Source organism: Myxocyprinus asiaticus, chromosome 45, assembly GCF_019703515.2.
Source record: "Myxocyprinus asiaticus isolate MX2 ecotype Aquarium Trade chromosome 45, UBuf_Myxa_2, whole genome shotgun sequence".
In the NCBI taxonomy this organism is placed as follows: domain Eukaryota; kingdom Metazoa; phylum Chordata; class Actinopteri; order Cypriniformes; family Catostomidae; genus Myxocyprinus; species Myxocyprinus asiaticus.
This window is the reverse complement of record NC_059388.1, coordinates 10,917,473-10,934,037: the sequence shown is the minus strand read 5'-3', so window position 1 is coordinate 10,934,037 and position 16,565 is coordinate 10,917,473. Positions and strand designations below refer to the sequence as shown.

Here is a 16,565-nt window from a genome sequence, read left to right as displayed (position 1 = left end):
AAATGATGTCAAACCTTTAGACAGTTAACCAATTAGCTTCTAATAGGAGGTGTACTGAATTGGAGGTGTATCTGTGGATGTATTTTAAAGCCTACTTTCAAACTCAGTGCCTCTGTGCTTGACATCATGGGAAAATCAAAAGAAATCGGCCAAGACCTCAGAAAAAAAAAAAAAAACTCTGGACCTCCACAAGTCTCAAAGCCCTGACCTCAATCCAATAGAAAATTTGTGGGCAGAACTGAAAAAGTGTGTGCGAGCAAGGAGGCCTACAAACCAGTTCTGTCTGGAGGAATGGGCCAAAATTCCAGCAACTTATTGTGAGAAGATTGTGGAAGGATACCCAAAACGTTTGACCCAAGTTAAACAATTTAAAGGCAATGCTACCAAATACTAACAAAGTGTATATAAACTTCTGACCCACTGGGAATGTGATGAAAGAAATAAAAGCTGAAATAAATCATTCTCTCTACTATTATTCTGACATTTCACATTCTTAAAATAAAATAGTGATCCTAACTGACCTAAGACAGGGAATGTTTTCTACGATTAAATGTCAGGAATTGTGCAAAACTGAGTTTAAATGTATTTGGCTAAGGTGTATGTAAACTTCTGACTTCAACTGTATGTTACATATGCCACTGTCAGAACAGAGAGCACATCATTGTGAGTCTTGGGTTTTATTCATGCAGTCACAGACAGATGTTTTTCTTTGGCACTATGAACCCAAATTTGTCTTTCATCAGTTATGCATGAAAGCACAGCTTGCATCCATATGACTGGGACACATGGTGAATGAACAGGGTAATAGACAGCCCAAAATTAGGGACAGAGTTTTTTTAATAGCAAGTAATGTCAGACAGACAGATAGATAGACAGGGAAGAAAAAAGATATGGATGGATGGATGGATGAATGGGATGCACCAACGTATCGGCTGCCTATATTTATCGGCCGGTTATAGACCAAATTCAAACCATCGGCATATCAGTTATAAGCCTGAAAACGTCGATATGAAAAAACAATGGTTTATTTATAATTAATAAGTAACACACTTTGTAAAAACTTCACAACACCAATAGTAATAGTAATAATAGCCACAATATGTAGAGGGGTTGGTACTCCTAAAAACATGTAATATTGAACTTTTATTCTTTGTCGTTCTCACATTAACGCCATAAAAGGATGTGACATAAACCTATAGGTTACATGATGAGGGAAACCATCCAAAATGCTTTGAAATCAGCAGACTTTGACTTCTGAGACATAGGTATGATATCTATTAATGCTGCACAATTGATTAAATTAAGATTTAAATTGCAATTTGTCCTTGCGTGATTACTAAACCTTATAAGGCTGTGTTTTAAAATATATTTTGCATTCAGCAGTTCTGTCAGCTCTATGTGAGCAAGTGGCGCCCTCTAGCGGTCTGGACAACATTATCCATTATACCACAATAATACAGAATTTAAAAGGGGATTTTGTTCCTTTGGTTAAAACTTTTTATTTTTCCATGATGTGGTTGACATTTATGTGGAATTGCCCAACATATGCATAGTATGAATTTGTAATCTTCTAATATATACAGAGCATACATGCAAAGTGTTTTGCTAAAACAGAGGTGAAAAAATGTTTTAGAAGTACAAAATAACCTTATTTCAAATCAGTCATCATGTTATAATATTTTTGTATCATTTTTTTTAAATCTTTTAATACTATTATTTATTTTTTTACTGTGGCTCTGTTTGACCTGTCATGTGTTCAACAGATCCAATCCATGTTCAGTGGAAATTATTTATTGTTAGAACAATAACTTAGCTTTTGTACCTCTTTGTACATTTTAAAAACATAATTCCAAAGTAAAACGGTGATCTGATGACAAAATGTGAGTGGAAAAATTTTGGTATCAGCATTGGCCTACAGTTTGTGGTTAAAATCAATTTGTATGGGTGCATCCCTAACAGACAGACAGATAGATAGATAGATATAGAACACAAAAAATACAGAAAATCGCACAGTATACAAAAATATACAGTATATGCAGGATATACAAGTACATGTGTATAATGAATGTATGCTGATTAGAATTCAGAACATGCATTCAGTGGATGCTTATCTTATGGCATTTTTCAAGTATTATGTTATGTAATGCTTCCGGTTTCACTGGGGCTGGATCAGTCTATTGCTTAAAGTGCATTATAGCTAGTGTGCCATGGAGATAGTGGGAGAAATTGTTCATGATGTTCACTCATTTAGACGTCATCCTCCTCTCCAACACAGCTATCAGATAGTCTAAGTCAAACCCAATGATAACAGAATGCAATGCTGTGTACCTGAGATGAGCAAGAGATAATGCTTATAATAATCCATGATGTGTGTGTGGGATACAGAATAAGATAATTACTGTGTATTTAGGCTTTGTTGATGATTTCATATCTCCTTGAGCTTTGATAGAGCCTCCCGCTGCTAACAGCAACCATTCCATGGATACAGAGGCCTGTAAATTTCATCTTCAACCATTTTTACGACCTACCCTCTTTGCCCCTGTTGCCCGAGGGAGTGTCTACAAATCTCCCCTGATGTTCGCAACAGAGAGTGGAATTTATCCTGGTGCACTTAAATTAATTTATTTTCATCAGCTGTAGGAAGGAACATTCAGTGCCAAGCTGTAAAAATTTATTGAAATTAATGAATGAATTCAGACATTTCTTGGGAGTGTGGCTACTGTGTACATGTTTGTATACCAAGGTAATTTGTGTTATGCAGTTGTTTTGCTGGCCAGCATGGTGCTTGTGTGAGTTTAAAGGGATATACACTCACTTAACACTTTATTAGGAACACCTGTACACCTACTTATTCATGCGATTATCTAATCAGCCAATCGTGTGGCAGCAGTGCAATGCATAAAATCATGCAGATACAGGTCAGGAGCTTCAGTTAACATTCACATCAACCATCAGAATGGGGAACAAATGTGATCTCCGTGATTTCGACTTTGGCATGATTGTTGGTGCCAGGTGGGCTGGTTTGAGTATTTCTGTAACTGCTGATCTCCTGGGATTTTCATGCACAACAGTCTCTAGAATTTACTCAGAATGGTGCCAAAAACAAAAAACATCCAGTGAGCGGCAGTTCTGTGGACGGAAACGCCTTGTTGATGAGGCTACAACAGTAGAAGACCACGTTGGGCCCTTAATTAGGACCACAGTGTTCCTAATAAAGTGAGTGTATCTCGCATAATCTCGTATCTCCTCATAATTATGACGAGTGTATCTCATCATAATTTACTCACCGTCATGTCGTTCCAAACCTCTACTACTTTCTTTCTCCCCTGGAACACGAAAGAAAGATTTGGAAAGACATGAGCGTGAGTAAATGATGAAAACAATATAAATTTAAGTAAACTATTCCTTTAAGTATGCCTTAGATTTCAGCATTCCTGTCGCTTTTTTCTGTCTCTAAATCTTTCTGTTGCTCCTTCTCTTTTGTTCTTTCCCACCATTCATCCCTCACTTCTTTCACTGCAGGGAAAACAACAAGCCACACTTCTCAGGACGAAACACAAGCCCTGAGGCGCTGCTCTGTTCCTGCTCTGACAATACATTAAACCGCAAACAACAGCAGCTTAGCCAGAAAGAGGCGCGGAGAGACAGGAAGTCTTTCAACCTTGCATTATCTTCCTCTCTCTCCATCCATCTTGTCTTCTTGCCTTATCGTCCTTGGAGCTCTTTCTTCTCCTCCCATTGGCTGTGATGTAAAGACATTATCAGGCAAATGCCAAGTCAAGCGATGTTAAGGGAAGACGAGCGTGAGAATGCACCTTTATTCAGTTCATCTGCTGGCTTGCATACAAAATCAAGTTCACTGTAATAATTTATTCCACCTTACGCCGAGCCAAGCCTGTATGACTTACTTTCTTCTGTGGAACACAAAAAGATATTTTTAGCAGAATGTCCAAGCTGCTCTTTTCCATACAATGAAGGTGGATGGAGACTTTAATTATTCCTCTAAACTCTAGAAACACCTTTGACAGCCTGTATATTTCAGCACCCCTTGTTCCGGACAGCTCCTAATCCTTGATGCAAGGCTTCATTAATAAATCATTGGCAGAGATTACAGGATGGCATGAAATATAGATATGCGGAGGGAGATGAGGAAAGAGAAGAAATAGAAGGTTATTGCAAATGTATCTTTCCGTATCTCCCATACGGAACGTGCTCTCACACATGGAATTCTCATCCTCAGCCATGTTTATTTATATCCTCTATCTACAAACACATCTCAGATGTGACAGCATCTGCATTCAGAGCACTCCCACTGACCTACATGCAGCACAAGAGTGTGCGCTGCCAGCAAAATCAAAAGCATTGCAATGCAACTGCAGTGTGTAATCTATTAGAACAGAGCTAGTAGAGGCATGCGTAGCACAGAAGCACATCTATTCTGCCGCATCTGTTAGTTAAAAATCAGAAGAGGAGGATGAAATGGACTACTTGTCTTTCGTAACACGGTTGAGATGAGGATAGGTTTTCATTTTAGGGTGAACTATCCGTTTAGCTGTGTGTTAATGTTGAAAAGTTCAGCTGAAGAGTCGCTCTTCATTAGTATTTGTGTGCAATGTAGTGCTGCAGGCTTTGAGAGGATGTGAAATTAGGAAAATGCTGAATGCTTTCTATTATTTATGAGCAATTCCCTGGTAGTGTTCAATGTGGTAGTGCACTCAGTATATTTTCCTCTAGTGATGTCCCATAGTGACGTTAAAGGTGAAGTGTGCAATTTCTGCAGCACCAAACTGAACTGAAAAAGTAATGACTATGTTTGAAATCGCATACTACCAAGCTACTCTAACTATTTCTGGAGTATGCAGTATGTATACTGTACATAGAATGCACACTTGCAGCTAGGTTGGTTGCATGACTGACAGCTCAAGTGGTAATTATTGTTATAAACATCCTCAACATGGAGACCTGCATGTTCTCTAAAAACACTGAAGTGAAAACATGCTGTGGATGCAGGGGTGAGAGCAACTGGCTCTTAACAATAATGGGTGTACTTATTAGTGTAATAAGTACACCCATTATTGTTAAGTGTACTTATGGTCGCGAGGACTATGCCAATCTCGATTCCTTTGGCAGTATCCGTAACTCTGATGCGATTTATCGTCCTACTAGGACCTAATACTCTTGCTCTTTTTCTTTTGACCATGCTAGGTCTTCCTTGGCTCATTCAAGCAGTTTCTGCCTTCAAGTCCTCCTGTGAAGTTCCTACTTATGAGTTCAGAAATTGTAATTATGACATGATGTGCGTTCAAGTGATTTTGGTTGAAATAAAATAGCTGCACTGGGCAATTTCATAATTATTTCTCTTTTTTTCACTTCACAACAAAGACAGAGTGCTTTTGAGCAGAAAATGATTAGTTGTACTAATTGGTGCTTTATCTTTGTATTTATCAAGGAGCTCAATAATACATATAGAAAGCTATCTGTTAGCGTTCCCACTCATCTCAGTGGCAGTTGCTCGGCTGCCACGTATTATGCAATAGTAAAATATTTCTGTCCTAAAATCTTCACTTTTACACGTAATTTATGTATACGGCTCAGTGAGATGGTCATTTGCAATCGAGTTCATTTGGAGCGCCCACATAATGCATTGACACTGGAAAATTAGACATTCATGGCATTTCTATATTTATTTAAAATTCCCTTATTTGGATAGTAAAATATGATTGGAATTTTAAAAAATGCACAATAATAGCGGATATCTTAATCAATCATGTTTAAATCAAATAACTGTGATCAAATGATTATTTAATAAATGCGACAGGCCTAAACTTTTTTATGAATATTTCTTTAATACAGCAATATTTTATTTGTAAAGCTTTATTGCTATTCTTCATCACATTACATAAAGTGCAAACGAAACTAAATTGTGCATAATTGTAAAACTTAATTATGACAAATACCAGTTAGCTTCCACCATGATTATTTTACTGACATGCCCCCAAATCAGAAAGTTGGGGGTTAAAGAAAATCCTGTTTCCCACTGGTAATAACGATTTTGTGGTGGCGTTCATCTCGTAAATATGATAATTCCGACATGACTTGAAGGCAGAATCAGAGTCTTCCATCGTATAACTGAGGAGAACCCTTGGTGACATTACAAATGATTCCTCTTATATAACAGACTGCATCTGCAGTAAATTATCAATGCATCATAACTGGCACATGCAGTATTCACCTCTATCAGCATGACATCTTTCAGGATTTGCCATAACTAGGCCCTGTGATATGCATGATAAATAGTTTTCAAGTTACAATACATCAGGGATGATGGCAGCGCCAACAACCGATGATCTGAGATCAGGTCTATTGCTTGTCTTGGGGTTTATGTTGAAACAGAGGTGTTATAAAACTCATGAGCTGTGAGAAACTGTGGCTGAACTAGCTATAACATGGGTGCTTGTGTCCCTGTAAGACAGTCAGAAGGGTTTCATTTGCATTATGGCCCTGTCAGCGTATTGAGACACCTGCATTCTGTTCAATTCTAGCTTTTTGTTAACGCAAGAACATATTTAGTCTAAACGGCCCCTAAATGAAAAAAAAATTGGGGGCTCGTCCAGGATACCTTTCTCCTCATTCATATCAGCTGTCAGACACGTCACAACCAAACAAACAACTAAACTGCCATGACTGTTTCCATTTCAGCTCATTCTGTTTCCCAGCTTTTACTCTAGAACTGCCATCAATCATATTGCTTGAGCGGGGAAGGATGCGCTGCAGACGATTAAACCTATATTCATTTTGCTGAGATATCTCATACGGTCTGCTTGCTCTGTGTCTCTCAGGTACATGTCTGGTGCTGGGCTGTATGATTTATCCTGACGGCTGGGATGCGGATGAGGTGAAGAGAATGTGTGGAGAAGAAACGGATAAATACACCATCGGAGCGTGCTCAGTGCGCTGGGCGTACATCCTGGCCATTATGGGCATCATGGACGCCCTCATTCTCTCCTTCCTGGCTTTTGTGTTGGGCAACAGGCAGGATGGACTCATGTCTGAGGAGCTGCTGGGAGACAGTAAGATCATTTTGCCAGAAGAATAGTTGTTCCATGTCTTTGAAATGTCATGTTTTCTTACCATGGGAGAGATGAGATTGTCATCTCAAGTTATTGTCTTCACTTGTGCATCTTAATAATTGAAAGACAGTTGGAAAAAAATATGAAATGATTCAAATACTTTATACTTCCTGTTATAAATGGAATTTGGGGTGGGACATTAAAGGGCTTGTCCTTTTTTTTTTTTTTTTTAAATAGCCAATTGTCTTTAGTTTACTTTATAGCCTGGGCAAAACTACACCTGCAGCAACTTCCTTAGCAACCAATTGGTGGTGCGAAGTACAAGCTTTAGTGCAACCAACGACACTCCAACAAACCATGATTTGCTACTTGCTATCGCTCAAAGGCAGGTGGTATTTATAATTTTAGGGAGGGGCAATATTGTTCTAGGGAGTATTTTATTGGGAAAAAAATTAATTATATACAGTAATCGTGGTGCATTTTCGCCTACGAGAAAGTCTGTAAAGTTTAAATGAACATATCTGCTTGAAGTTTACTTTGCTGGCTACACCAACATATAGATTAGCCTCAAAGCTAATGAGTGATTCACTTGAAACCCGTCAAGAAAATGTCCTGGCCCTATTTTACTCCAAAATCATAAGAAACAAATAAGGAATTATATTTTGCATACAGAAAATGAAGCTTGTTTTAGGGCCATTAAAACATTATTTTTTTTACATTGGGACATTATTTTAATGACAGTTACACACATTTACCCTCCAATTCTCATTACCTAATTTTGAAAAAAGTACTTTCTTAATACTGCCTTACATTAAGGGGGGTTGCTGACCTTTACTGCATATCGCTAAACCCTTACGCATATCGCGGCATCGTTTTGTGGCGCGTTCTGCATAACGCGGCGGCCCCATTTTGCGGCCGGCCCACCGGGAAACGTCCCGGTTCTCCCAATGGCCAGTCCACCACTGCAAACTGCATTCTCCATTTCTTCCCATAAACTTTCCAATGCATCAGTTTTCACTGCACAGCTGTTGTGCCATTCGGTCCAATTCATTCATTATAAGACAAACCCAGCCAACCATGAGCGGCCAGATCAAGCAAGGACAGACCAGCCCGAGAAAAAAAGACTGAGCTATGGTCATTAAAGACAGAATCAGATGATAGGGCCAAAAAAATGAATGAGATATGAGAGAGAGAGAATTCACAGTGGTCTGAGGTTAATTGAAGCCTGGGGCTCTGGACTAAGTCATGAATTACTAATGACTGTTTACACAGCTTGCTTTCAGCCCATCCATATTAATCACAGGCACAGCGTAATCTGGAACCCATGCTATGACGAAAAGCACACCTCAAACAAATCGTTATTTATTGATATGAACTACTATAAAGAGCCCTGTATGAAATGTAATAAAGGGATGAACTTTGCTTCTAAGAAGTCCTGGGAATCTAGTCCTTAACTTATTTGTTATTTAATGACAATGTACAGTCAGTTACATAGGTTTGTTAAGGTTTTGTATGAAATGCATTGCAAATGGTGATTAACAATGTTTGGTAGTGATGAATGAGCAATTCGTTTCTCAGTCATTCTGCAGCAATAGAGAATTTGTTGTGGTGCAGTTTGTGATGCCACTTGATGGGTGTTTTTGTGCCATCTAGTGACTGTTACTGGTTATGCATATCAAACTTATAAACAAAGGGTCTAATTTAATGCATATTATCTGTGACTGCAGTGATTTTTGTGGTTCTTTAATTTTGATAGACTTTTCTCCTTTCTTCAACAGAGACTGGAAATGCATAGATGGAAGATACACATGGGTGAGCAAGCGTGGCCAATGAAGACCTCCATATACAGTGGCCTCGAAAAAATAATCTGGACACTTAAGTCACACTTAAAAATAAATGTTATTGCATTAGATATCAAAATATCAAACCAAGTGGCACCTGCAAATAATCGTTTAAATTTTTTTAGCCATTTTTGCATCGACTTTTAAAGGCATGTTATGGGTTCAATTAAACGTCAACCGATGCATTATGTGCATTATGCTGATAACCGATAACTAAGGTGGTGGAAAAGGCCAATAACCGATTATTCAGCTGATATTTTTTAAACCGATTTATAGAATGTTAAAAAGTATTTCTCTACTATAACAGGCACATACATAGAGCTTTAAAAAGAGTTTACTGTCCAACCAAATTCAAGAAAAAAACAATTTAAGATTTGGTGCATAATATGGAACTTGCCTGAAACACACCGGGGACTCTTATTTTGAAATAACAGATACTTGCCACCATTATGATGCTTTATATTTAAGTATTTTCCAAATTAAGCATTTTATGGCATATATATTCACCAAATGAAGGGTTTTGTATTTATATTAGTACCGATACTGGTAACTGAATAAGGTTTGATACCGCGCTCATGTACTGGTACTCGTGCTCGTAAAAATGGTCAGATACCAAAAACCGATACCATATGACATATGAATGTCATTACATAAACAGTCAGCAAACAAATTCTAATGACGTTATGTCCTAGTGAGATTATTTAACCGCAAAAGCTGCAATTTAATGAGATAAATATATAGTTTACTTTGCATGTGCAGCGTGCTTCAAATGTGAGCAGAGCACCAGTGAATGTGTGGAGACAATGTTGTGCCGACGCCGGCTGCACCGCACGTATCTTTTAAAGCTCCTCCTTGGCTCATACAGGGAAAACACTGCCATGAGCATCGAGCGCTTTGTTTGTTGCAGATGACAGCGAATAGGGGAAATACTTTGTAGCACGAGGCACATACAGAGTACATACTTATTTAATTATATAGCAAGCTTTTGCAGTTTAATAATCACTTTGAGTCACATAGCGCCCGGCTTTTTCGGACTGAAAAGCTGCCGTCATCACACAGAAACACTTCAAAATAAAAGCCCCGTCAAAATAAAAGCTTGATTTAAATGAAAAAAGTATGACAGAAATATATATTACTATTGTAAAGTTATGTAATATTCACTGTGTCACTACTACTACTACTACTAATAATAAATCAATTGTAATTGTATTATGTTTAAGCCATATCTCACATCTGTGATGCTCTGCTATGCAGCACTTTATTTGACAAAATAGAACTGTATGTTATAACCAATGCTGTATTTTGGATTGTGCTGTGAGGTTCTGTATAAAAGCACTTCATTTGATAAAAAAATAATACAACATTATGTTGAAAATTATTATATTTTCATTTGATTTAGTTTCATATATATATAGTTTTAATTAATGTATTTATATAAACACAATTTTGATGATACAATTTTAATAATCTGTTGATATGGTGTTCAGCAAAACAAAAAAAAACAAAACAAAAAAAAACAGGTATCAGACTCAGTATCGGCGAGTATCAGCAAGCAAGTATCAGTACTCGTACTCAAACAAATTGTATCGGGACATCCCTAATTTATATATATTTCACCATATACGGTTTCATGAGGAATAAGGTTTATTATTATTCACAAGATAAGGAGTTGGATACATGATGTAGATGCTGACGTGGTATGTTTTCTTATAGTCATATTTTTTATTTGCATGCCCTTGCTTCAATTTAGAACACTTGATTATCTTATCAAAATAACAAAATATGCATTGAAGTTTGGATAAAAATATGGATGAATATTGTCAATGATGACATATTTAGAGACAGCTGTTATACTGTAGAACCAATGCGTTCTAACTGTAGAATCCTCCACTGCCCGGTCAAAGAGCAACATGGAGGAATAATAAAACAATAAATAAAAAAATAAATAACCACTATCTGCATATATATTTGCTGATAACTGATAGTTCCAAAAAAGCAACCATCGGCACCGATTAATTGGTAAAACCAATATATAGACCTTATTCACAGCAGCGCCATCTTTGATTTTTGACGGGAATGACAATGAGGCTGTGAGACGTACAGTCTCTTCAATGGGTTGTACTGCAGTTGAAAGTATTTTTGGATTGTTCCGCAGACAGAACATAAAAAAAAAAAAAAAAAAAAAAAAAACATATTTTCAAGAACATTCAGTAGACAGAAAACTCCAGACAACATGAGTTGTTGAAAGACAGATGTGATCAAGGAGCTTTTTACAGCTTTATACCGTGCTTGCCATTGAAGAGACGGTAAGTCTATCCCTCACAGCCTCGTTGCCATTCCCATTAAACTTTAAAGATGGTGCTAACGTGAATAAGGTCACATTATGCCACAAATGCTGTCGACTGAGCTTAACTTGTACTTAACCTGGGACATTGCCTTAACCAACTGGTGTCAATGTGATTTTAAGTGGATGTATGAAGTCAGTTTCCTTCAAATTGGAGTAACCACAGGTGTAGTTCATGTATAAAGTTCTGGGCCCGTATTCACAAAGATTGTTTATTTTACCACTAGGAGTTCTCCAAAGAGTTCCTAGCTAGGAGTTTTGCTTAAAACATATTCACAAAACTGCTAAGAGCAAGTTTTACTAAGGACATATTAAAATAAGAGTAAGGTGGAGTTGACCTCTTTGTTATGGATGACATCATGTTTTATAAATGCGCTCTTTTTTGTGGGGGGGGGGATTTTCTCCCCCTTTCTCCCCAATATCCACTGCGCTCTAAATCCTCGTGGTGGCGTAGTGGCTCACCTCAATCCGGGTGGCGGAGGGCGAATCCCAGTTGCCTCCACGTCTGAGACCGTCAATCCGTGCATCTTATCACGTGGCTTGTTGAGCACATTACCGCAGAGATCTAGTGTGTGTGGAGGCTTCACACTATTCTCCGCAGCATCCACGGAACTCATCACGTGCCCCACCGAGAGCAAGAACCACACATTATAGCGACCAGAAGGAGGTTAACCCAACGTGACCGGGACAATTGCTTGCTTAGGAAGCCTGACTGGAGTCACTCAGCATGCCCTGGATTCAAACTTGCGAGGTGTGGTAGTCAGTGTTTTACTTGCTGAGCTACCCAGGCTCCCATAAACGTGCTCTTTTAAATCACCCACAGTGACTGGTAGACAGGGAACTGCTATTTGTCATCAAAAACAGACAACGACATACAGTTGTGCTCAAAAGTTTGCATACCCTGGCAGAAACTGTGAAATGTTGGCATTGATTTTGAAAATATGTCTTTTATTTAAGGATAGTGATCATATGAAGCCATTTATCATCACATAGTTGCTTGGCTCCTTTTTAAAACATAATAACAGAAATCACCCAAATGTCCCTGATCAAACGTTTACATACCCTTGAATTTTAGGCCTTGTTACAGACACACAAGGTGACACATACAGGTTTATATGGCAATTAAAGGTCAATTTCCCACACCTGTGGCTTTTTAAATTGCAATTAGTGTCTATGTATAAATAGTCAACGAGTTTGTTAGCTGTCACATGGATGCACTGAGCAGGCTAGATACTGAGCCATGGGGAGCAGAAAAGAACTGTCAAAAGATCTGCGTAACAAGGTAATGGAATTTATAAAGATGGAAAAGGATATAAAAAGATATCCAAAGCTTTGAAAATACCAGTCAGTACTGTTCAATCACTTATTAAGAAATGGAAAATTTGGGGTCTCTTGATACCAAGCCAAGGTCAGGTAGACCAAGAAAGATTTCAGCCACAACTGCCAGAAGAATTGTTCGGGATACAAAGAAAAACCCACAGGTAACCTCAGGAGAAATACAGGCAGCTCTGGAAAAAGATGGTGTGGTTGTTTCAAGGAGCACAATACGACGATACTTGAACAAAAATGAGCTGCATGGTCGAGTTGCCAGACTGCACTAATGCCACAAAAAAGCCCGGTTACAATATGTCCGACAACACCTTGACACGCCTCACAGCTTCTGGCACACTGTAATTTGGAGTGACAAGACCAAAATAGAGCTTTATGGTCACAACCATAAGCGCTATGTTTGGAGAGGGGTCAACAAGGCTTATAGTGAAAAGAATACCATCCCCACTGTGAAGCATGGTGGTGGCTCACTGATGTTTTGGGGTGTGTGAGCTCTAAAGGCATGGGGAATCTTGTGAAAATTGATGGCAAGATGAATGCAGCATGTTATCAAAATACTGGCAGACAATTTGCATTCTTCTGCACGAAAGCTGCACATGGGACGCTCTTGGACCTTCCAGCACGACAATGACCCTAAGCACAAGGCCAAGTTGACCCTCCAGTGGTTACGGCAGAAAAAGATGAAGGTTCTGGAGTGGCCATCACAAGTCTCCTGATCTTAATATCATCGAGCCATTCTGGGGAGATCTCAAACATGTGGTTCATGCAAGACGATCAAAGACTTTGCATGACCTGGAGGCATTTTGCCAAGACGACTGGGCAGCTATACCACCTGCAAGAATTTGGGGCCTCATAGACAACTATTACAAAAGACTGCACGCTGTCATTGATGCTAAAGGGGGCAATACACAGTATTAAGAACTAAGGGTATGCAGACTTTTGAACAGGGGTCATTTCATTTTTTTCTTTGTTGCCATGTTTTGTTTTATGATTGTGCCATTCTGTTATAATCTACAGTTGAATATGAATCCCATAAGAAATAAAAGAAATGTGTTTTGCATGCTCACTCATGTTTTCTTTAAAAATGGTACATATATTTCCAATTCTCCAAGGGTATGCAAACTTTTGAGCACAACTGTACATACATACATACTTACGATGGATGGATGGATGGTTCTTCATCCTGTGTAAATGGGTAGCCCCACGATTGCCGTGATTCCCTGTGAATGCCCCCTTTTTTCCCTGCAGTGAAGGCACATACACAGGAAAAAATACACTATGAATTGTCAGACGATGTGCGGTATATGGAGAGGGCATATATAGTTTGATAGATTGCTCTACTGACGGATGACTGAAATTCCCATTTATCCACGCTACACAGTTTCATTTTGATGTGACCAGGGAGCGCAGAGTTTTTAAAATCTTTATCTCCAGTGTAATTGGGTTGTTTTAGTTTGTGGGAGAGGTAACTGCCTCTCTAACTAAGTTTACAATAATGAAAACACCCTCGCAATTCAGACAATACCGTTTTAAAGGTCAATGTCAACATTATAATATTTATAATATTATATTCTTAAAATACATCGACTCAATTGTGATTCAGGCAATACCTTTTTAAACGGTCAATGTCATAATAATATTCTAATATATTGTTTTTAATGTGGATTGATGACAGCAGCCATGCTTCGGATCTTTTGTGAGTCACTCTTAGTGATTAGAAGTCCTCAGGATGACTTCTAAGCTGTTGTGTGTTAAAGAGCTACTTTTAGGGTTAAAATGCTTCATGAATTATTCTTAGATTAACATTTTATGAGTCCTAAAATTAGGAGTGACAGACCTCCTAATTTTTAAGAGTAACTCCTGAATTTCCACGTTAGGAGCTAATTTTAGCCTTAAGATTTTTTGTGAGTACGGGCCCTGATTTATAAAATTCTCTCCAATATCTTACTGTGATATCATATGATGTAACTGTGACACTATACTATCACTATTCTGTTATATTGACAGCCAAAACATCTCCTTTGTCTGTTTCCAGGTGTTTCTGCATCGTTGAAAATAAAATAATTATGTAAAGTCACAATCCAGCTTTCCCCGTCATCTTGAGCGCAGGAAACCTGACTGCAGTGGTTTGGAAAACGTTAAAGCGAGGGACAAGAACGAATGAATGAATGAATGAGTTTCGAAATACTGACTGCTTTTCTGTCCATATTTCTTCTTTCACTTTACTTTCCTGAAAATGCTTTTCAACATATCTCTAGCTTGATTTTCCCCGTTCTGTGCCACTAACATGATAGGACAGCTCAAGCACCATTTAAAAACACTACTTTGACTTGGATATATATATATATATCCATAAAAATATAAAAAATATTTTATGTTTTGTCCCGTCTCTTCAGGCCTACCTTATAGTAATATAAACATTTTGTAAATTACTAAAAAAAAACAAGGTTCTATTTGACTGCAATTTCCAAGTCAAGGCAGGTGTTCTAATGTAAAGGGAAATGTTCACAGGCTTCCATGTGGGACGGTGACTCCGACAAAGAGCTGCACCACAGACATTACTGGCCTCTTAGTGTTTCTCTCTGGACCCGTGTTGAAATACAAGACCTGTGTTGAGCTACAAGAATGGACACTATCATGACTACTTCACTGAGGCCAATTGAAACGCAAGTCATCAATTAATGGGGTTTCAAATGTACAATTATTCCACCACTGCATTCTCTGACATTGTTTTAAAGGGATATGTAAACCGAGGTGGAAAGAATTCACTGTTAATATAATTTAATTATAAAACATTGTGTCAAAATTAGGGGCGGACATCTCTGCCATTAGTAATTGTGCACAAGCCAAGTATAACTGAAGTAGGAGAGTGTTTTAAAGTATTATGTATCAAGTGAACACGTTGAATTTCTGTGTCTCTATTTCGATATTTCCTTCTCTGCAGTGTTGGTGCTGTATAGTTATGTGTGCCATATTTATGATGTTCAGAGCTGGTACCGTTTGTACTCTTGGTGTAGTCATTTCTGTCCCACCAAGAAGAAGAAAAAAAAAAAAAAACAGTCTCAACAATCTTAAAGAAAAAGTCATGAGAATACCTGGAGGATGTGGTTTCAAATAGTAAAACCTACAGGAAATGGCCTCACTGTGTACCTGTTGTAACTCCCTCAGTCCGTGACTGCTTTTGGAATATTTTTGACGATGCTGGAAGTTTTGAAGGGATAGAAAAATGGAAGAATTGTTTTTTTTTTTTTTTTAAATGGCTTTGCTTCATTTATTGGGTTTCTGTCTTGTCAGATGGTGTTGAATGCAGGAAATGATGTAAATACAACAATACACCATAAAAAATGTATTCGTTACAAATATTCATTGAAGACAATTCACCCAGATATAAATGAATAAAGAATTTACCTCTACAAACTGAAATGAAGACAGTGTGGTTGTATTTACTCCTGTGTGTGTGACCTGTATTTATTATAACTGTATTTACAGTAGAAGTCAGAAGTTTACATACACTTAGGTTGAAGTCATTAAAACTTATTTTTTAACCACTCCACGGATTTCATATTAGCAAAATATAGTTTTGGCAAGTCGTTTAGGACATCTACTTTGTGCATGACACAAGTAATTTTTCCAACAATTGTTTACAGACAGATTGTTTCACTTTTAATTGACTATCACAACTCCAGTGGGTCAGAAGTTTACATACACTAAGTTAACTGAGCCTTTAAGCAGCTTGGAAAATTCCAGAAAATGATGTCAAGCCTTTAGGCATTTAGCTTCTGATAGGAGGTGTACTGAATTGGAGGTGTACCTGTGGATGTATTTTAAAGCCTACCTTCAAATTCAGTGCCTCTTTGCTTGACATCGTAGGAAAATCAAAAGAAATCAACCAAGACCTCAGAAAAAAAAATTGTGGACCTCCACAAGTCTGGTTCATCCTTGGGAGCAATTTCCAAATGCCTGACGATACCACATTCATCT

At 38.0% G+C, this 16,565-nt stretch overlaps 1 protein-coding gene across 1 annotated transcript in view; it reads left to right on the top strand.

Annotated features, from left to right (window-relative positions):
• LOC127435430 (LHFPL tetraspan subfamily member 3 protein) overlaps positions 1 to 16,000 on the top strand; it is a 45,786-nt gene extending 29,786 nt beyond the window's left edge. Inside the window, exons 2-4 of the mRNA XM_051688925.1 lie at positions 6,840 to 7,070; positions 8,849 to 8,882; positions 14,620 to 16,000. Of these exons, the coding sequence (XP_051544885.1) occupies positions 6,840 to 7,070; positions 8,849 to 8,865 (248 nt within the window). The 3' untranslated portion in view covers positions 8,866 to 8,882; positions 14,620 to 16,000. The remainder of the gene's footprint in view (positions 1 to 6,839; positions 7,071 to 8,848; positions 8,883 to 14,619) is intronic.
• The last annotated feature ends 565 nt before the right edge of the window (positions 16,001 to 16,565 follow it).